The sequence below is a fragment of the Hemibagrus wyckioides genome, linkage group LG03 (assembly GCF_019097595.1).
Source record: "Hemibagrus wyckioides isolate EC202008001 linkage group LG03, SWU_Hwy_1.0, whole genome shotgun sequence".
Taxonomy (NCBI): Eukaryota; Metazoa; Chordata; class Actinopteri; order Siluriformes; family Bagridae; genus Hemibagrus; species Hemibagrus wyckioides.
Genome location: NC_080712.1, coordinates 28,837,172 through 28,860,906, shown reverse-complemented (window position 1 = coordinate 28,860,906; position 23,735 = coordinate 28,837,172). Strand labels below are relative to the sequence as shown.

The window sequence follows — 23,735 nt, the reverse complement described above, 5'->3', positions numbered from 1 at the left end:
AATATCAAACACATTTATTAATAGAGGTCTAGAATGTCTGGGATCTAAAGCCATCATGAGCCAAAGAAAAAGTTGTTTATTGCTTTTCATAAGCATTTAAAAAAATATCTATTTCTTAACACTTCATTTCATTATTTTGAAAGTATTTGCTTTTCAGATTTCTTTATATATGCCTGCTACAGCTTTCTCTAATTGGTTTTTATTATCAGATAAAAAGTTAGAGTGTGAATGTGGTTGTACGCTGCAGATGTCTCACTCTTGGTGTCGTATGGCTCTGGATGTGAAAAACAGCTATCTTTGATCTTTCAGGTAAACCACGCTGGCCTCATCTTCCCAGGCTACCAGATTCCGCCGCACAAGCTGATCTTTGTTGCACTTGTGGCCAGCGTCCAAACACAGCCGACAAACAGCATCAGCTGCCTCGCGAAGCCTGACGCACCACCCAGTCCCCCTGCTGCTGTCTTTCTGTATCTTCCTTATTGCCTGGTGGTGGTGGTGGTGGGAGCCCGAAGACCGAGCGCTCAGGCGGAGGGCGCTACTGTTCCATCTGTGAGTGTGTGTGTTTGGCTCTGAGCTCGGTGGGAAGGTACTGGGTAAGCCAGGATCACAGTGAGAGCCGCACCACAGGCTACGACAGATGATACACCTGGGATTCCCGAACAAATAGTGGGATAAAAGTCGAGACCTTTCGCTGACCCTTAATATACGTCATCTGCTGTAATGAGTACGATTTACACTGAAGTCAATCAGGAGTCACGCATTATCTCAATTCCTACACCACATAACTGTATTAACATACTGCTAATATTTAATCCTCATTCTAAAATCCTGATCTCTGCAACAGTCTGTACTCTAAACAAGGCGCCCTGAACAAATCTTATGAAGGGTTTCATTTTTACATGGAGGAAATCGATTAAAGTAATGCAGCCGAGTGGAGTTGCAATTAATGACTACAGTAAGAAATGCAGGAAGCAAAAACAAATAGAAGGAAGGTATCAAATAGCTGTGTTAATAAGAAAGCAAGAAATCATGGAAGAAAGCAGGGATTAAAAAGAAATTAATCAATTAATAAATAAATGGAGAAACTGGAAACAAATTGCACGTTGAGGCCGAGTGGCTCTTTTTTTGCTATAACTAAATTATGGCACATTTCAGCCATTTTTCCCGAGCACGTCATCCATAGCGCTCTGCTTTAGTGCCAAAGTGATTAGAGCCACACAGCCGCAGACAGTCTGACTGGGTCATAAATCACAGTGTGTGTATGCATATGTGCGAGTGAGAGAGAGAGAGAGAGAGATTAGAACAAGAATGACAAACAGAAATAGAGAAAGCAATAGTGTAGCAGAGAACAAGAGTTACACGCTGTATATCCCAGCTGTGTTGGTCCTCTAGAAATGGTGCCCTGAAGAGTTGGGAATTTATTAAGTACCTAGCACATGTGTGTGTGTGTGTGTGTGTGTGTGTGTGTGTGTGTATATAGTCCACAGAGCCAGGGGGGAGTGGGTAGGGGGCCACTGACGTCAGTAAGGCCTGAGGGTGCTCATTAGTCACAGCCAAACTACACACACGCAGACAGGCAGGATAACACCTCACCAGTTTCACACACCTCAGTAGTCAGTCACACACATGCACACACTTTCAACATGTCTCTAGTCCTGTACTTGCACCTTTGCTGGTTTGTTGACTGCCAATACTCTCACACACATTCTGTATGGATTATACACCCAAAAACTGTGGAGAGAAAATTCATTTAGAAACACACACACACACACAGAAAAATTACCCATTGTACTGCAATCTAGTGGTTACACGCCGTCAGAGGGGCAATGTGTTAGGAATGTGTGCTTCGAGGGTAAATGCAGTCACAAGATACAAAACATGACTGTTCACATTTTGCAGGAGCGGACTCCAGCTGCTCACACTGTTCAACCTCTGTTTACACTCCAGACCAGGAGATTCGCCTCAGACACTGTTTGCGTTTAACCTTAATTACACAACAGTTAGTAGTGTACACGCAAACTGATTGGTTGAAAAAGTGTTCTAGCAGTTATGTTGTATCTGATAACAGCACAGAACCCCCCCCCACCCCCTTAACCAAATTTGGTAAGTATCAGCAATGGTCACTTTAATCTAAGCTGTTGAAGCTGCTGCATTATTATTGGAAAAGGTGGACAAAAACAATAGTACTGATCTAGCAAGATGCAAGAAATGAAGAGAAACACAGTTTGCATCGCATGATTCGACAGCACTGGCACCAGTTGCCTGACTAAAGAATGAGTGTTATTTTCCTCCGTGTTTGGAAGGCTAGGAAAGATGTGTGGGGACCTGCACACACTCGGGCGCATAAATGTTACAACTGAGGTCATGTGATGATCCACGCAGCTTGAGCTATGGAAAGACAAACCAACATGGCAGAGCCTTCTGCCCCAGTACTGCTTCCTGTACCACTACAATCCACCACAGGTGATCGTTTATCCTACACAATGCATTGTTCTACTGTTTCACTGCCTGAGTAAGGAATGTTAGTCAGGAATTTGTCATCGCAGAACCCACACTGCCCACACTGCCCAACATGGCATAAACAATCAGTATCACATCTCTTTACTCACTGTCCTCTTAGCTACAGCTGATGCATGTGAAAATGCCTGAATCTGCATAAAATATTAACATAAGACAGAACTTTATTAATCCTGAAAGAAAATTCTTAGCCAGAGTCTCCTTCAGAAGGCTACACAAGAGAAATAAATACAAATGACATCATTAATGAAAAAAGTATCATCAATTCTAAAAACAGACAAATTACTATTGAATAAATAATATTTCAGATGCAATATGCCCCAATTGTTTTCATTTTCCAAAGATGGCACAGCTGGATTGATTATTTTGTGTCATAACAAACTAGAATTATAATTTTATGTCCTGAACACAGACAAGCAGGAGTGAAAGGTACCTGTGCTGTTGAATGAAAATATCAGAATATTGAATGGAATGCCATTCAATTTGTCAGTCCACAGCACTATAAAATGCCTTGGGCTTATCCACAAATACATCAGACGTTCACTGTTGTAACAAGGTTGAAGGTAAGGTTTCCTTCTGATGACTCTTCCATGCAGATCAGTGTACCAACACTCCTGTTTCAGCTCAACCTTCTCCAGATCCTTACATTAGTTCTATCTGATATTTCTCTTGGTTTTCCAGATCTTTCCTCGACTTCCTTGATTTCCTTTTCTTCATGACAGTGGGAATTGTGAGCTGGAAGCAGTTTGATATCCTCTGGTTTGTAGGCATTGATTAGCTTCGTTTTCAGATCCTCAATCAACTGCTTAGGAGAGAGTAACTGTGCTTGAACATTTGCTGAAAAATGATATGGGTACATTTATTTTCCTGCAGTTGGAACATGCACACACATTTTGTTCAGGAGATCTGTGTAAATGGTCCACGCCTCCAGATTTGGGGATCGGACGCCACATTTGTTTAAAAAGTCCTTTGAGATGGCTTTCTATGTGCTAAGAAAAGTATAGATGACAGCACACAAGAACAGTGGATTAACTTCTGAAAACTGTTTTCTACAGCGACCGAGAAGTGCAAAACAAAAGAACAATTCAGACAAACCTGGAAAAAATAGGTATAATTTGTAAATAGAATTCTTACTGCTGACTGGACGAGGCATCTGCCACTCAGGATATACAGGATGTCCATCAGGCTGCAGCAGTATAAAGTGGATTGGTGTGCGTATGAACGCAGCTCTGCTCTTAAAGTACTCCTGACATTGTTTAATCTGTAATTGTCTTCTAAACATACCTGCGTTTTTGTTCAGGTGTGCTTTCAGACATTGCAAACTAATCTTTATGCCATTATTCACTATCAATATATCCAAAATTACAAGTAGCCTTAAAAGAATTCTATTCTCTCCTTGCTTGCCAGTTGACATTTTTGTTATTTTCTTAGATTTACAATTGGACTATCGAAAAAAAAAATGGACACAGATCTCCAAACATGTACAAGAAGAAATTCTTGCTTCTTGTATATCTTGAGTAACAGATGTCTAGTAGTTTTCTGCTCTTCAAAACAGCTGTTCATTTATTAGTGAAAGACAAATCAGACTTTTTACCAGTTTTAGTCCCATACAATGTTGGAGAAAATGTTACTTCTGTTTATCGTTAATATTCTAGCAGATAAAATGTACAAAAAATTGGTCAGTTGGAGTAAATGACAGATGATGGGTACAATTGACTTTCATGGCTAATTTTTTTTTGAAAACTCATACAGGAATGTACATCAGGATGGACACCCAAATTACATCCCAACCAGTCCTAATGCTAGCTATAATAGCTTAGCAAGCCATGCTAACAGCTCAACACCTCCAACAATTAATTTGGTCACGTCATCAGACACAGCCTATCACTGTACACAAGGGTGTGACTATGGGAAGCCAAAAGGGTCATACAAAACACTGTTTTTAAAAAAATAATTGATTTGTTTAATTATATTACCCTAATATAAGCATGATTTACAGTTCTAGATTGCATTAACCCATATTGGATGCAATATTTAATAAATATTAAAGTTAAAAAAAAAAAAAAAAAAAAAAAAAACAGTAATAAATCTGGTGTCTGATACTGTCTGTGGAAATACGGGAAAATATATCAATGGCTTCGGGTTCAACAGCGGTGTGGAATAATCCCATTTTAATGGCAACAAATTTGTCCCTGCGCTAAGTATAAACACTCATGTGGATGGGATGACGTCTTGGAGCTGACATCTTGTCTGACTGTTGTATTATTAACAAAGCTGAAGAGTCAGTGCCTGGACCAGGGCTAGGCATTCGGACTGCACACTCGACATTTGCATCAAGGGCAACATGCTGACGTATATAAAAGCATCACTAAATAAATTCAGCTTTGATATAGTCTCTCATGCTCTTAAAAGCGCACACACAATCCATCCTCTGGCTCTGCTGCTGCGCTCATGCAGAAAACATTTCCAAAATGCGACACGCTGCCCCCTCCCCACACCTCGACTGCCTGCATGCCCCTGGAGGTTGCTATGACGTCAGAGGCTGAGTTTAGGCTGGCTGCCAGCTCTGATGGTTGTGGTGGGTCTGGTACAGTGGACGCAATGCGGGCAGCACATGGCAATGCCAGGCCTGTAATGACCTGTATGTGTTCGGAAGGGTTTCTCTTTCTCTGCAGCCTCAAGCGTTCTCTCCTCAGCTCTGGTTACTCAAACATACAGATTTGTCCGTGAAAAGAAACGCGGCGTATTTAACGGATTGGTTGCAAACCTAGAAGTTTACTCTGCTCTTTCTAGGAGGTTGTATTTATTTGGGGAGGAAGATGTACGACTACGAGTTTGGCATTTCATTTTAATGAACCACGCAAGTGTATATGTTCCAAGTTGAGCGGATGTGGTGAGGTCACTCTTTCTCCTCGCCAGGAGCGTTTCTCTGCCAGTCTGATTCCATTCAAAACGCCAAACACCACAAGCTGCACCATGTAGAAAATGACAGAACACATTTTTGTAGCTCCACAATGAATAGAGCGTAATAAAATTTTATGTGAAAACCAAGGAAGATGCAAGTCTTACAAAAACAACCACTACTCCCCTAGAAGCTATGCTTACATTTACAAGCATTGAAAACAGTTTATAAAATCACAGGGAGGTTGGAAAACCCTAGAAAATTAAAAAAGAAAAAGAAAAAAAAGAAAAAGACTGCACACCTCCGGAAAGGCAGCACAGATCGTGGCACAAACAGCAAGTGGACACGGGGGGAGACTGTTGATAACCGCAGAGCTCATGTTGCTTTTGCAGGACAGCATACCTGTAGGAGGGCTGCTGCTCTTGCGCTTCAGCCATCTGTCCACCGTCTCCGCGCTCACGCTCTCCAGCACAAACTCGTCCAGCATCTGCGGGTGCAGGGAAAGGTACGCCTTCACTTTCTCATCCGTCAGACCTGCAAGACAGCCAGCGCCATCAGTCCCTGTGCTTCACTTGTATATAGAAAACATCAGAGCAGTGAGGGGAAAAACAGTCACTTTTGATTAAGAGTTTATCAAGTGGGAATGAAACTTGAGGCACCCGTTAGCATGAGGCTGCGATAACTGACTCGGCAAGAGCAGAAAAATCTAAGCAAGACTTGATTAAATATAGCACACTGCTTCCCATATTAGATTAAAATCCACAAGTCAGAAAATTTCCATACAAGACGCTACGTCCAATAAGGAGTCGGTTAGTATTTAATTACTTTTTTCAAAGCATACTTTTCTACTAAAACGGTCTATTTATTTGCATTTTATAGAATAACGAATAAATTAATCATATCATTTTCAGGGTTGTATGGCGTGAGCTTCAGTGTTGGTGAACACAGGCTTAAAAAATCTTTAACTTTAGTTTTTTTTTTTTTTTTTCTTTCATTCCACAATATTGACATGTATTTCTTCATGCTAGCTCAACACAACAATAGCAAAAATAAGCTTCAGATTTCAGCCACACACACACAGCCGGTATTCTGCAGTATAATTGAGTGGGACATGATGTGAAACCTGATTCAACTGCATGAAAAAAATATTAGGACTCCAGAGAATCCTAAAAATCTTTGCAATCCTGCAAATGTGAAGACAAAACGTTCATATTTTCAATCCTGTGTGCGCAAACACAAAACCACTATGACCTCTAGAACGTTCCCATAAACTGGGTTTTAAGCGAATGCAAATGTCCGGTTAGTGTCAGGTATGGTCTGACGCACGGAGCTTTGATATCGTTGCGGTATCGAAAACGGAGAAAATGGAAATTCTGGAATTGCTCGATGGGACTCGTGTTTATTGTATTGCTGCATCTCCAGGGAAAGACAGGCCGTCCCGACGGAGCTGAGGGAAGAAGACGCCCAACTTGATTGTGTTTAATAGGCAATTAAGTCCTTGTGTGTTTGCTAAGTGCTGCCGTTTATTGTCTTTGTTGTCAGCGCGGGCAGCCATTTGCAGCGCTAGTGTGGGGTTTTAATGCACTCCGTGGCGTCTGAGAGCCAACGCTGACGTACGAGCTCGGATGTGGCCTAGCCTCTGGAGAAGCCATCCTTTAACGTTAACGTTGTAATGTAGGGCAAGCATTGGAGTCGGAGTCTGGATTGTATTTCTCAGTGTCTTTTCATTAGGGATCGTTTGGTCAGGCTAAACAAGTCATTGGACATATTGGCTTTAGTCACGAAAACGAAACCAGCATACAGGAGTGAAACGACTGAAATAAGGAACCATAAAAGCAGGTCAGAGGAAAAGAGAAGGAACTGTAAGGATATTAGATTATGACTTAATACTTCTATTTCTGGCACAATTTTAGATGACGATCAGATGCCTGGATTATTATTCTATAAATACGAAGTGCTGTTACATTTTCGCTGTTATTAGTTGTGGATCTGCGTCAGGGTGATTTACCTGCTGCATGTTGGATATAAGTAGAGGAAAAAAAACAAAACAAAAGATGGTGTGCTGATGTAGCAAAGAATATGTTTAGCGAGTCCTGAAGTGATCTATTCCTCTTACACCTCAATTTTACATTAAACACCACCACATCATACTTTTTATCCATTTATTGTTACTCTTAATGTTATGGAACGTCCATGAGACGAGGCAGTTCCTGCTATCACTTCAAGCTGCAATATATGCAGTCATTTTATCTTATTGTTTTTATACAACTGAGGGTTAAGGGCCTTGCTCAGGGGCCCAGCAGTGGCAGCTTGGTGGTCCTGGAATTCACAACCCTCTGATCATTTGTCCAACACCTTAACCACTAAGTCTCCACATCTGCCTTTACCCTGAAGTTGATGAGACAAAAAAATGCCGCTTGTCACATGATTATGAACTCCCAAAGCCCAAAGTAGTGAAATTTTTCCTGTGCTAAAAAGCTTAGCTTCTTTAACCAGCTTTACCTCGGTTTCAAAGAACAAAAACTGGAAACACCTTCTAGAACTTTGTCAAATGTTCAAATATTAAATTATACTCTTCACAAGTCCTGCTGTTGCTATAGAAACGATAAAGCATTATAAGTGGCATGCTAATATAAACCTGTGATTTGATAATACAGTCAGAACGGCTGCCTGAGCTGCTGCTTTAGGAAATTAATCACATTCTGACCAATAAGAACTGAGAATTTAGTTGTCAAGGTAGGAATCAGTATCTATTGCTGTATTTTGATATAAAATCAAAAATATTTGCGTTTTTCAAAACACAAAGTTGAACTTTATATTCTTGTATTATTTGTATTTCATCACTGAGTGTGTAAGCTTGAAGGGAATCACAGCTGGGAGGCATGTGCACCACGAGGAGAGGCGCTCTCACACACACACACACACACACACACACACTAACACAGAAACTACGAGGGATCCCACACCCGAGCCACGTCCTTTGTCTGGACTTCAATAGAAACTCCAATGGGGTAGCAAATGGCTACAGACTGGTTTTGGTGAACAACAACAAAAGCCAAACAGACGAGGAAGGCAGAGGCTCTACGCTTTGAACACTAAAGTCGAACCAGATGCACGAGTCATCCAGGCTCACAGACTTAACAGCAAATCTTGGAAAAATAAGCAAAGTAGTGTCATTTTGATAGCCTGCAGCCAGCTATGAGCTCGGTGTGTGCGTCTCTTCTTTTTGGTCCTCGCACAGAGGCTGTGTTCATTAGGTTCTTTCACAGACGCCCAGGTCTTCGCACAAAACCGTGTGTGTGTGTGTGTGTGTGCGCGCATGTGCTCAGGACAGAGTTAGGGGGGTCGACTGACGTTGTCCAGACACGAGACAGTGCTCTTGAGCAGCGTACGGCCTCACGAGACTCCTCGAGTCAGTGCTGACGCACATGGACAGAGCGCACTGCTTAATAAATCGACAACTGGAGGGGATGCAGAGATGCACAACAGCAAAAGCGAGAGCAGGGCAGGGGAGCGTCTCGCCTCGTCTGTCTTCATTTCTCTGGAAAGCGAAAAAGACTTCCTGAGCCTCTGAATTTATGAAGTGCGCTCAGTTTTAGGCTGCTGAAAAATGCTGCCAAAATAAAACTGTCCCTATTAATTGGTTTACGTCAAACTGTCCCTGCCGAGCACTCGGTCAAAGCCACACTCTTACTCACTGACAGCAAGTACACGCTTCAGCCAAGAGGAGGGGTTTTTCTTTCTTTCTTTTTTTTTTTTTAAGGCTTTAGTCAGGTTTTTGATTTATCATCCTGCTGCCAACTAGACCTCAATCCTTCTCTTCTTCCAACAATACAAGCCTCTGCCCCTTTAAAGCCACACAATAAAAAAAAAAAAAAAAAAAAAAAACTAGGGCACTTAGCTTCCAACCTTCCCCTGCCTTAACCCTGCGTCCTTCATCGTTCTGGTTATTTCTTTTCGGTTTTGGTGAGAATGCCATTTTAAGGGACTATAGATGTGGTGATCTCAGGTATTTGCTACACCACATGTTCTTGTTCATTTTCTCTAATAGATTTTTTTTTTTAAAACAGTCATGAGATTCGTCTGAGATTCGGGTTTGCCTTCGATCCTTCTCCACTAAACCATACTTTAGGTTCTCTAGCTTGGACTAACGCAATGACACGCTCGGTATCTGTAGCTAAACTGGAAGTGGGTGTGGCTTAGGTTAACCTGAAGGTTTTTGGTACTCTCTAAAACCTGGCCCAGCTCCTGGAAAAAAGATTCACAAATTCATTCATAAATTTAAACAACACTGACTTTTGCTTTAGGTTCTGCTACATTCCAGAAAGTTTACTGGACATGACATCAGATCACACTATAAAGCTGGAAGTGCTGCTGCTAGACAAAATGAGGTCCTTTATGCTCCGTTTCTAAAAACTGGACACAGACTTATGTCCAGATATTTGTCATCTTTCTGATCGTTTTCATTTTTTTTTATGCTGTACGTTCACACTAGAAGATTGCCCGTTTTTTTCTTACTCACTATTGTGGGTTCCTCCTGTCAGATTTGAATAGGAGGGAAAAGTGAAGCAAGTGTTCATGGGAAAAGCCGGTTGCACAACAGCCTGCAAGCTGTGCTTTTTGAGAAGACACTGGCCCTTTACAATTGTAGCGTCCTCATTAAAAGCTCAACCTGGAGCTACACAAGCACTTCTTGTTCAGAAGAGTGTTTTTTATTTAGTGTGTGTGTGTGTGTGTGTGGGGGGGGTCCTGGGAATTGAGTGCAAATCTTTTACGTCTCACAATAAAAGAACACAATAAATATGATCTTGTGCATTGGAAAGAGAAAGTTGATTCATAGAGTTTCTGAAATTTCTTCACCATTGACACTTTAGTATCTTGTCCTAATATTATTTTAATGGGCGTTATTTTAAAACACTATTCAATCATCCGTAATGGTACCAGAACTCCCTTGAACACAAGCGGTTGCAAAACAAGCGACGAACACTTTCAATTACAATAAATAAATGAATCTTGGCTAAATAAACACACATACATTCCTGCATACTAACATTCCTTCTTTACGTCAGATCTCCGAGGTCTGCCCTGACCACAGTCCTTCCCTTTTTTGCGCATAGAATGAGAGCATGTGACTCAGGAGGACATCAGGATCTCATGGGTTTAGTGCAAACGCTTGTCATCCCACACTGACCCCGCTGGCATGATTGCTGCTGGACAGCTCAAGAGCCACACAGTCACACGAGTGGCACAGACCGCTGACCCTCAGTGAGTGACACGGGGCCGAGGCTGGAGCGGTGCTGGCACGGGAGACCAGTTTAACCTCGAGTCAGGAGCCGTATTAATACTAGCACTACTGTCTGTCAGTTTGTCGTAACTGCAGTATGTCACTAAAATTTATGGCTTGCCCTGTAAGAGGCATAAAAAAATGTGGAATGCTATTTAAGGGAAATCTAGGCAAAGGGAGGGAAATATGACATGAGTAATTAATAGTATTGTGTCTGTAAAGTCCATGATTGAAATTTTTCATGGATAAAATTATAGATATTTTGAGCTGATGCTTGGTCAGCTTACTCTTCAAATCATTATCTTTAACAGAGAACAAATAAAATTAATAATAAATAATAAAGAGCAAGTCTGATACACACACACACACACACACACATTAATATCATGTGTACATAAAGTATCTCATAGCTTCATGAAATGTGCACGTAAGTATCACGGAGTATGAAAATTTAAAAAAATAAATAAAATCAATCGCAAATGAATAGGGTGTACAAGATCAGGTCTTTTCACAAGTCAGCCAATAAAGTGGATGGAAGCCATTTTGTTAAATTTTGCCAGATTTGCAGTGAGTAATGTTTGTGTCATGATTATGACTAGGACTAATCATTTCCACATATACATCATGCTAGTCTTTTTTTTCCATTGTTTCTTGCATTAATAACATCTGACAGAAAAAAAAAGAAAATCTGTATCTGTACAGATCTAATCTATATACACTATCTAATCTCTCTCTCATATATATTTCCTGCATTGTCTGTCCCCTGATTTTTTTTTAAAGGTGCTTGTCTAGATGTCCTATTTATTTATTTATTTATTTATTCATTTATTTATTTATTCATTCATTCATTCATTCATTCATTCATTCATTCATTCATTAATTAATAAATAAAAACAAAAACAAACCTGCATTGTCTATCCCCTGATACTTTTAAAAGGGAAATACTTGTATTTAAAGGTGGTTTTCTAGATGACTGATTTATTTATTTGTTTATTTATTTATTTGTTAGTTTATTTATTTTCTTCAGCAGAATGAACGATACAGAGGCAGTTTGCATAATCTGAAGAACCTTGAAAACAGAGCTATGAGACTTAAGCGATGTAAGCAGCATTTGAATAATTTTTGATAAAATAAAAATTGATAATACTTTTTGATGAGGAGTCTAAATACATTTTCTTTTATTTTGAAATGTCTTATATCCTTACAGAATTTCTCTGATTCTCCAATGAAAAAAAAAAAAAAAACCCTTTATAAATCAATTATTTTTTATGGTTCATTCCATTCTGCATCATCTCTATTGTCTAATCATTACTAACCAAAACACTTCCATCATCTTTCCAGATTTACAAAATGGAACTCAAGTTCAATTACAACCCAATATTTGAACACAATATTCCAAGTCGGTGATTCACAGTCTAGATACGCACTTTTCATAAAGCTTAACTGCTCCAATCTCCTCAGCTCTTCCACCATTCCATACGACTGTCAACACACCAAATTACAGGAGTGCATCTTCTAGGATTCACGCTTCACAAAAATATTTGCTCTTGAAACATTGACTTGTTTGGCCAAAACGGTTTGGCTGCTCCTGCACCGGGAAAGTCTTCTAAAGACTTGCGCATTTATCTGCTGCTCGAACATAGTCCAGGTCAGCCAGGGTGAACGCTATCAGCGTCATTGATAAAACGCTGTATAAATGACCTGCATACTAGCCATATCTCACGCTTACAGAACAGCTAGTTGTACAGGAGCGAGATAAGACGAGCAGGGTATAGAATACTGGCTCTTTTGGATCATTTCGTCTTGGGGTCACAGACGGAGTTAAGCGTAGACTTCAGAAGATTCAGGTCAAGGTCAAGTATCCAAGAACTGATAGGATTTAAGCCAGTACAATAATGATTAAATAGATTTACTGTAGAAACTGATATGCAATAATAAAACTTAACAGTTTCTGTCTTTTAAGACTTAAAAGGTTTTGAGTTTTTGAGTGTGAACTTTCTGGGCTAGAGGATACTACATTTTAGATACCGCCATAAAAAGTCCCTTTGTGAATAATGAGAAAAGATCAGGTTTCCGTGCCAGTCATACAGGGCCATCCACTATGTTTCACATATGGCGTGATACAACAAGTGTTTATCCCACAGTTTCCTCATTCCATCACACTGATACAGGGTAAACCATCTCAAGATTCAATAAAAAGATGTTCCAGGGGTTTTGAGAGATGATACTGGTGTGTTGCTGTAAACTCTATGCAAGTGTGCAGAATTGAAGATGAGCATGCACCACACTGAGAAAACCAATCTGGCAACCCGGAAGAGCGGCTTTTGTAAGGCTTCAAAAAAAAAGAAAAAAGAAAGATAAAATGTGGTAATGTACAAAATTGTAGCAGCAGGAACAACAATAAAAACATCAACAAGAATAAAAAGCAACAGCAGAACTCACAGTAGGAGTTGTAGTAGTACTTGTAATAATAAAAAGAAACAAATGATATATGTACAACAAATTTTCCTATTATTTATAAAACAAAAACAACAATAATAATAATATTAAGAAGAAGAAGAAAAAAGGAAAAAGAAACTTAAAAAGAAAAAGAAAAGTACTTTGTGTTATAAAATCTAATCTGGCAACCCTGAATATAATTGTTTACCAGTGATGTGAAAAGTGGCGGAAAACAAAATCCTGTAGCAATACAGAAATGTGATTTATTTATTTATTTATTTATTTTTTGCCAAATCTAACATTTAGTTTATGTTACTGATTACGTTACATCATGATCGCATAATTTACAGGCACTGACATTTTTCTGGTCAATAGTAATAGAGTACACAAACTAATGATACATGGCACATATGGCCAAGAAACAAATGAGTCAAACAAATGACTTTATGCAATTGTACCCTTCATTTCTAATTCGTGTTAGTCCCATTACAGAACCCTTCTGAGACCCACAGACTACAGTGGAAAACTGTGTCCTGTTAAATTACTCAGGATCCAGCTAGTCTTCCAGCGAGTGGGCAAACCCATGCCCTCATTATGCCAAACAGAGGATTCATAAAACACACAGGTCCTAATAACTGTGCTGAACTGTACGAGTTTGACCTCCTGTTCCGTCCCAAATTAAAGGAGGCCTCATTTCCTTCCTGACTTCCTGACGATTGTCCTTATTCCACGACGCTGATCCTTTTTGTCTTTTTTAGATCAGTTCAGCAGAGTCTAAGATCCCCCCAGACGTTTGGATTGCGTCACTGAGGGGTTTTTATTTTAGTTCTGCTTTGAGTAAAAGAGCAGCGGTTCTCGAGAGGGAGGGCTCGGACGTCAGCGTTCCGCTGTGACACATGGCCTTCGGTGACGATGCGCTGGAGATGTGAGAAGAACCAGCGCTGCGCTCAGCTGTTTAACAGGTTGTGGTCAATCACTCAAACTGCAGAGGTGCACCACTGTAATATTTACTTAAGATTATTTACACGTTCCCGCTCAATTTACTGACGTTTGGTTTAATAGTACAATTGTAAATAACTGCTGATTATTATAAAGATGATCTCCTCCCATTGTTGTTACTGCTGCTATGGGTTGCATGTCTGCTTTTCGTTGCTGGGGGGTTAAAACTACTATACTTATACTCCTATTGGCAAAGCGAGACAGAATGCTCTTACACTGTTTTATTTACATCACTTATAATGAAGTGTACAGCGCTTTTAGGCACATGTACTGAAACTCTGTTACATTAAAGGAAAAAAAATCAAATAAGGAAAAAAACACAACTTGAGCAATGAGATAATTAATATAATATAATATATATGAAATCAATGTTGGAAATAAGCAAAGCCGTGAATTGGTAGACAAATTCAAGCTTGAATGGGTAAAACAAAAACGACAAAAGAAACAAAACAAAAACAAGGTTTTTAAACTTTTGCATGATATTGTATATGTCAACCTACAAATAGCAGTTTGAAACAATTATGCTATGACAAGCTAACTGATCGTTTACACCGATCACATTTTCTGAAGAAAGACCTGCAGGTATAAACTCCAGTCCTGAAAGCAAATATACTTCCCTCTGATTCCCCTGCATAATTTATACCAAGCCAATAAAAGTGGTTTCCGCTGTCAATTAGATTGGACCTTGCTGATGGGGAGTACGATAACAGACCTCCTTCATCACAGCCTTCACAGGAGCCATGCCTTTTAGAGAGTTTATTTGATGAGGTGAGCTCCGAGACTAAGAGCTGTGTGTGCGGTCAGCTTTATGCCGCCTATGTCCAGGAAGTGCGCAACTCTAAAGCTTTACAGTAATAAATAAAGGCAGCAGAGGTGGTGGGGTTCCGATACAGCGAAGCGCAACAGAGGGAGGGGGGGGAAAGAAAGAAAAAAAAGGCGGCTTTTTGTGAACGGTTCTCTTTCTGGCACCGTGTCAAAGGCACTCTGCCAAGGTAGTACTTTTTCACTTGCCTGCCATGAGAGCGAAGCAGGCTCGGGTGGGTGTGTAAGAGGCTGCGTGCGTCAGCAGGTCCAGCTGGGACTCCCTCGCCAGGAGGTGGGAAGAGCATGTGTTTCTTATCTTATCTACGGGAGGGCTGCAGGGACACTGCCTGCCCGTGCAAATGAAAAAAGGAAGGAGCAGGAGGGGAAGGGTGGAGGGCAGTTACCTCTGCACCCTAAATGCAGACCTGCTGGGATTTCAGCTGTGTACAGTTTCTCCCCGGCACTTCGTTTACAGGTTTGCTGGCGATAAGGTGAAGAGAAATGGCGTCAGAGCGAGTGATAAGAGGCTGTATCTTGGTAGCGTCATTTTCAAGGCTGCGTGGAGTCACTGAGATCTGAACAAAAATGTTTGAGATTAGTAAGTGGAAGAGCACAATGCTGATAATATGGTAAAATGGTATAAACTGAAGCTTGCTTAAAAATCACTACATCTGTGTTGATTAAATACTAGCAATACGCACTGTACATAAGCCAGAGTGAGTGGTAGTAGTAGTGGCAAGCAGAATTTATTATTTTAAAATTTTTAAAATTTTAATAATTAAAAAATAAATAAATTTTAATATTTTAAACAATTATTTTTTTCAATTAACCCTCACTTTAAAAACACAAACCTGTAAAAACTTTAAATGTTGTCATCACTTAAGCAAGTAAACTTTCGCCATTACTAACACACACACACACACACTTTATTTCAAAAATTCAGTCCAACTCGCCCGTCATCTCCACCAGCACCAAAAAGTAAACAGTAAAAACCGTGAGGTGACGCTACTACTGTTTTGCTTCCACCTCCTCCAGCCTTACACACGCTCCAACACATATGTGAACAAATGTGCAAACCCAAAGTGTGCTCCTGCACTGAAACATGCACACATACAGATTTCCATGGAAAGGTAATCTGCATTATTTCCACTCTCGTGGCGATGCTCATTAGGCAGAAAGTGTACAGGCTATAAAATACGGGTTCATATGGAGATAAGGCATGAATGTGCACGAGACCATGTTCCTCTTTCTCTGGAGTCTTTGCTACCGAGGCTGTGATTATACACACGTTTTATTTTCTTTGCTCTTTTAACATCCAGTAGCTTATACGGAATGATAACTATAATCTCTGGCCACAACATGCTGTACTCTGTTTAAAATGTGCTATACGCTTATTACCTGAGGACGCGCTGCTGACCACGTTTAAGACTGCTGTTATTAATATTTACTTGATGTAAGCCGAACCAGTCAGCCATATAGTTTTAGCATTTAAATCAGCTGTTTCATTCCACACGCACACATACCTCACGAGATCTGAAAAAAACATAAGATGAATAACGTTCATTCATAAACATCTGGAGAACGCTAAAGCTCGCTCGCCCAGTGAGACTAGGATACCACTGATGAGAAGTGCAGAGTTTTTCGCTGCCTTCACAGAGCCTTGAACGTTAGGAACACCAAACAGCTCGATGACGTAAAAGGGGTTTAAACTAAAAGCATGTCCTGCTGATCGGTAAGTGGCTAGGACACATGGTCATGCTGACAAGCTCTCACTGCCACGTCCGAGCCATTGCCCTGAGCTTAATCTAGACCGTGTTCACATTTACTAGCTGTGCTGCACTGGTTTTCTCTCAGGATAAGCCATGGACATATTATATTACACACAGCAGATAATACAGCAATCTACAGGACGCATATATTACATAAAAGCTCAGTCTCAGTTTACACGGTTAACCGGAAGATTGGAGTTTAATTCGCTGAATTGTTCAAATTCTATTCACAGTTGCTTTTGGGGAAAAAAAAAAAATATATAGATAATTTTATTAAGAAAAGAATAAAACAGATATAAGGTTACAGTAAAATAATCAAATGCTTTTTTTATTTCTCTTATTCCAGAGTGAATTCCATACAATATAATTATTACATAATTATTACATACAAAAACTTGTTCACTCACCAGTCTTTGTTCTTTTGTCTCTCTCTGTTAATTTAACAGAAGTTAATAAAACAAAAAACACAAAAGCAGCTTCTCATGCATCATGAGAAACTAGAAAGCCCGAAGTCATCTTGTTCTGGTGTACGGAACTGACAACACTGACCGTAAACAAAATGCTGACACTGGAGACTCCTTGCATAAATGCTAAATAAACCTTAAACAGAAAACGTTGCCATATCACCAATCATCTATCATTCCCTGTGAATGAGCTGTTACTACGCAAACACTAATGTAAAAGATTGAGTGTCTAGAAATAAATAAACCCACCATTTAACCTACATCTGGATCTAGAGTCAGAGCCAAGCGTTCAGAACATTTTTAAACACCTCCAAATCAATCAAGCCAGCATGTTTGTGCTACACCTTTCAAGAGACTTTGCATCAGTCCACTATTTATAAAATATAAATCGGGCCATGTCAAAAAGACTAGTGCTGTTACTGCTGACCCAGTCGATTTTCACCCTGTAACGATGTTTGCGAAGCACACTGTAACATTAAGCCGTGGAGGTCCTGCGTTTCTAGACAAGATGTGCATCATCTTTATTGACTTCTCTGCGGAAAAAGAGAGGCCGTTTGGGGAAAGGAAATCGCCGCGATGATTAAACGACATCCAGCTGAGACAGGAAGCATGATTCCTTCTTTGAGGAGTGTTTCCTGCATGACAATACAGCCTCATTGTTTGTTTTGCTCTGGAGTTGTTGGTCCAATTGGGGATGAGAATGCCTGTCAGATTATATTAGTGTTGCCCTAGAGTAGCCTTAAAACAATGACCTCCACAAAGGAGCATGTACAAGCACACACACGCTGAAATAAGCATGGAAAAAAACAGTGCAAAAACATCTGGATTTAGTGCTGTGTCAATTTGGAACGCCACCAGATGTACATTCTGGTGGGGTCAAAAATAATTTAGACTGGTGAAGGAACATCAACGGTTTTATTTTCTCCCAAGAAAACTGAGCAAATTCCACAACAAATTCACAACGTGCTAATGATCTCTCCTCTCATTGGTCACCTCAGTGGGTGGTGGTGATGGTGGTAGAGCAGGATTGATATGGTGTGTTGGTGGAAAGCTCAGATGTATTTGCAGAAATGAGCTGAAATCATAACTGCAATGGAAATCACTTTGAGGTCATACATGTCTGAGCCGGTGTCAAACCTAGACCCAAAATACTTTCGTGGCCCAGCAGAAACACTACTGCATGGCCTAGACGTGGTTTGCAGACATTTTGGAAAGCCCTGCACAAAAAAACCCTTCACTAAATAAGAAAAGTAAGCGCTGTATGAATAAAATTCTACAATGTTTGATGCAAGCTTTCAGATACGCTTCATGTATGAACTTTTAGAAGCGGGTTTAAAACAGCTGGGTACTGACCATGTGAATACCGGCAGACCAATGCTTACACAATTACATCAAATTTTGTCACTTAGATTACATTTGTTTTCTTGGGAGAGAATAAAATGTGACTCATAGTAATCATCGCCGCAATGACGGCACAATTAAGTCTATTTACGTTGGTCGAGATGCAAGCTGGGTAATGTGAACACCAGCAACTCAAGGAAGGAGAAGAATAATCCAAGATTTGTTCACCCCAAGCTCGTAGACTTTTATAGACGAAAACATTTGCTGTTCAAATTCCAGCGACTGGCTTGCAAGTTAAAGCAGGTGAAATATCAGCAGTCAGAGGTCCTGGTTAACAATCTGAAGTATGCAGCTGGATTCACTGGCTGTTGGAAAGACTGCATGGTTATATGGAAAAATGTGAAAGCTTTATATCCTCTGTGATTCAATGAAAATGAACCGGAGCCATAGGGCCAGACGTTAAGAGATGAAGGCGCAACATAGTTGATGATGGAATTCCCCTTTATCCTTAAAGTGTTTGGCTTTCTTGGCAATAGCATTATGCAATAACACAAATGACGCACCAACCGACATTGTAGAGCAGGAACAGGGCTCGCTGGCCTAAATGAAAGTAAATTCTATAGCATGACTCATTTTTTTGCTGCACTCCTCCTTCATCGGTGAATTCTTAAGAAAACGTACTACATAAACTTTCCTACTCACTCACCCATCTTTGCCCTTGTTCAATACATAGACAGAAATAGGTCTGCCTCTCTTATTAAACAATCATCTAATCATCATTGTTTGTGATTGTTTCAGGTGTCTATGATTAGTCATTAGATTCCAGTATTATATGTTCGCACATGTTAAGGCAGTCATTGAGCCTGATTGTATGAAGTGTATAAATCCAGCATTATAAACATCTTCAATGAATTTCAATAACTATTCTTGGCCTCGCGTAACAGCAGTGTAAAATTTAGAAGAGGTTAAGATTTAAAAAAGTAATAAAACATCCAAAGAAAATATCAAAATCGATCAAAGTTAACTATTCATCAGCAGAAGCCATGTTTCAAGCAGAAATCATTTTGTAGTAGTAATAATAATAGCTAATTTTTTGTTGGAACAGTATTACTAGTATGATAATATGAAATCTTTTCTTTGTCTTTTTAAAGCCTCTAACAACACAATTTCTGATAGTAACAATAATTTAATAAACATTCATCACTGTTAGATGAACATAACTATCAAGACTATAATGCGCATAGTTTGTGTTTTACTAAGGAGCTAAGGTTATACATTAATGAACGCAGCTAAGAAAAGAGAATCTACATGCTTTGACCCAACACCCTTGTGTAAACGGCTACTGTTCTCACTTGAGCATGAAAAGTTGTAAAGTAATTGAAGTAGAGGGACCGAAGTAGAGGCTCTGCCAGTGTTTTAGCAGCTGTAGACAGTGGCGCACATTACTGTAGGGACCGGGGGAGGAAATGTCTTCCCTGTTTTTGACAGAATATTAAAGCAGACATTGAGTAGCGTGAGCAGTGGCACAATAAGATTTGCATAGAAGCCTTATTGTAGCCTAGTTTGCATGGAAAACAGTGTGCTGACCTGTGACTATTTTTTTTCCAGGTAGCATAGTGCTCAGTAATCATATTCACGTGCTGTAGACTATGAAGTGACTGCCATGCAAAAGTTAGCTTGAATGTATCGGAAATATGACGATCACGGAGCAAATCACGTTGATCATGCTTCCCAAAACACTTTCATGTCCTTAGGTATTTTTTAGTGATTTTTTTTCCTATAAGGATTTTGCACATAACTTGCACCCAACATTAGACCTCTGCATGAACATTTTCTTTTCAAACTGTCTGATAATTAAAATCATGCAATTTCTGCTATTAGGTACAACATAAGAAGATATTTAGCCAGATCATTCTGTGTTCATGAAAGTCAGACTAAGAATTTTCACTGACGGGAAATGAAAAAGAAAAGAACTGCCAATCCAGTAGGTAAAAATTCTTCCACACATTTTTCTTCTTCTATTATTATTATTCATTAAATATAATAACATTAAGGTAACAAATTTAACATCCAACCCAACGTTTTGAAATTTATGTAAGTATTGCATTTCACCTGACAATTCTGAGTGACTGTCCTTTAACATTCATAAAGTACAGATTCATCTTTGCTTTTAAACAAATAATAAAAATAAATAATAATTTCATAATAAAAGAATGCAGTGATATTTAAAAATATTATGCAGTGAGTAACACTGCTGTCTCACAGCTCTACAAGTCGATCCTAAGCTCAGGTTACTGCCTGCCCAGAGTTCTCTCAGTGTCCATGTGGGTTCCCTTCAGGTTCCTACAGGTTCATGATCATGGTGGAAAGCTCAGACGTATTTGCAGAAGTGAAATGAAATTAAAACTGCAATGGAAACCAATACGACGAGGTCATACATGTTTAAGCCGGTGTTAGCCTAGACCTAAAATACTTTTGTGGCCCAGGAGAAACTACTGCATGGCCTAGATGTAGTCTGGAGATGTGCTGGAAAGACCTGCATTAAAAAACTCAAAGAGCCAACACTCAATAAGAAACCTAAGTGCTATACAAATGGAATGCTATTAAGCTACAGTACACTGTGGGCTACAACACAATCCTTACATTCACATGAATGCCTTCTGATACACTTCATGTATGAACATTATGAATACGTTTTTCCGAAGAAGGTTTAAACCAGCTTGGTACTGGTACTATGTGTATTCCAGCAGATTGGAATATGGCAAAAATATGGCAAATTTTGTCACTTAGGTTATATTTGCGGTTCTGGAGTTTTCTCCTAAACCCCAAAATCATGTCAGGAGATGACCTGAACCCTCAATAACCCCCAAAAGTCTTGGTATTGACTGTATTTATTATGGTCCTGAACAGGACAAAGTGGTTTTAAAGATGGATGGATGGACAGACAGTTTAATGAATTAATATTATGTATTATTCTGCTGCTTAATTACAATGAAGTGAAAATCTTGATGCTAAAGCATCTAAAGACATTGCTGACAAATGTGTGGCAAGAGTTTGTCAAAGGCAGATATATGTGCTAGTCACCAGTCCACATATTTTGGTCACATGGTATTGTTGGAAACAATTATTTATTATTTATTGGAAAAACTAATTCCCATAACAAAAGCATCATGCTGAAATACTGTATTGTGATCTTTTGCATGTTCCTAATTCACATTGTTTAGTAGAGGCACATGCAAATAATTAAGGGAAATGAATGACGTACAAAAAAAATTAACTGCAAGAGCAATTCATTTGTTTGCACTATACAAAGACATTTGAGTTGGAGACCAAAAGATCGATATGAGATGGAGAATATTTCCTGTTATTTAGAGGTGTTATATAAACAACATAAAAAGACAGAACCTTTTGTATCAGACCATCTAATTTTTAAAGCAAGCAAAAGTATAGGAACAGATAACTCTTGATTGATAGCTTCATGCCTGCCCTGTGGAGGACATTGGTGTGGTCACTGGATTTTGGATTTTCTTCACGTTTTTTGGGTTTTTCTTTCCGAAATCGGCCATTGTTTTCCTTGGAGGACCTGTTCAGTGTTTATTGCTCAGTACACTAGTGGTTTCTTTCTTTTTCAGGACTTTCCATTCTATGCCCAACATTTTTGCAATGCCTTTGACTGGGTTTGCAGTGTTCTCTGAGTGGCATACTAAAGATTTTAAACTGGTGCCAAAACCTGGAAACTCACAAAGAACCTGTTGATCCCTTTTTCCCCTCCTGTGATTCCACCAGTAAACTCCTCTCCCCAATCAGGCTGAAACACAGAGTGCCATAAAACAGCTCATGCAGGTACACAAGATACCTCAAAATTACCTGAAAATTAGCAAGTACAATTCAAGGTCACAGTTCATTTTTATTCAAACATGCATATATGACCCATGACCATTGGCAAACTGGCTAATCACCATAGTACAAGGATAAATGACCATAACTACCCATTTTGCTCATACCACTTTTCATGCCTCCATTTAGTCAAATCAGAGCACTAGCTATGTTTCAAAAATGGATGTACTGGGTGCAACTGAACTTTTCCATTCAGTCTGTTTAGAGGCCTCACAATGTATAAGCGTTGTACTCTTGTTTAATTAGAAGACAACCATGTACAGTAACAATTAGCAGTGGCATTAGAGGACAATCCCGAAGTTCCTGAAACAAGCTGACCTCACAGCGAACCTGGTGAAATGTGCATTTGGATGGGGAGGTACAGTATCTGGCTTTCCACTGGGTTCATGGGCAGATGCTTCCCCATAGTGATAAGACTATTGTGATTGTGGTCTCTCTGCGACCAAGTCCAAAAAAGGTAAGACAGCTGCTGGGGATATTATTTTATGCCTCATTAGGCCATTTCAGTAAAAAGAGTGCCAGATCATGTCCGGTGAGCTAGCCTTTGTGAGTAAAAAGGTGGTGTCAAACCCCAGACTTTCCCTCTTTAATGTATCGCAGACTGATGCATCAGTCAGAAAGCTGGCAGCAGGGAGAGCTGACGGGTAGCTCTGCCCATTGCTGTACATCCCTGGAATGCTTCCCTTGCATGAGCCAAAGTACATCATCATCAAAAAGGAGTGTCTGGCCCTCAAATAGGCAGTTCTGAATCTGTGTTATAATTGTGCTGCTCCCTCATGCTCTGTTCAGACCACATTCCTCCTATAGTGACTCCACATGCATGAAGGATGCCAGAGTACAGAACACTCCTTGGTATCTGGCAGCGCAGACTTGTAAGTTCACAGTGGACCACAGGCCAAGGTTCCAGATGGTAACGGGCGACTTCCTTTTTCGTCAGGTTGGGCGGAGGGGTTATGGGTAGTGCTAGCGGAGTAGTACTAGCTTTAATGAGAATGTGTACTTCATTCAGAAAGGCATAATTGCCAAAGGAAAAATTTTGCTTTTAGCATCAATCCATCTGTGTCTGTAACCATCACTGAGCTGTGCTGTATCTATACCATGAATCCTATTGAAGATAATGTCTACTGCATTTTAAAAAACTGAGACACTAAACACTTGTCTTTATTAGACTGCTATAAGATTTGCCTAATTAGAAATCTTATTAAAGCATCACACAGTTGATTCCAGTCCACTAATTTGGATGACTAGTGTTCCAAAAGTGCTTATATTTAGTACTAGGATGTTTCACTGTATCTCTCTGCTCGACCTTGTTAAACACA

At 39.7% G+C, this 23,735-nt stretch overlaps 1 protein-coding gene across 4 annotated transcripts in view; it reads right to left on the bottom strand.

Moving 5' to 3' along the window:
* pde10a (phosphodiesterase 10A) overlaps positions 1 to 23,735 on the bottom strand; it is an 84,938-nt gene that overhangs the window by 25,988 nt on the left and 35,215 nt on the right. For 2 of the 4 annotated variants that reach the window (XM_058385353.1, XM_058385354.1), the window contains exon 2: positions 5,822 to 5,953. The exons of the other annotated variants lie outside the window; for them this stretch is intronic. In XM_058385353.1, coding sequence (XP_058241336.1) covers positions 5,822 to 5,953 — 132 coding nt within the window. The remainder of the gene's footprint in view (positions 1 to 5,821; positions 5,954 to 23,735) is intronic. 4 annotated transcript variants of the gene reach the window in all.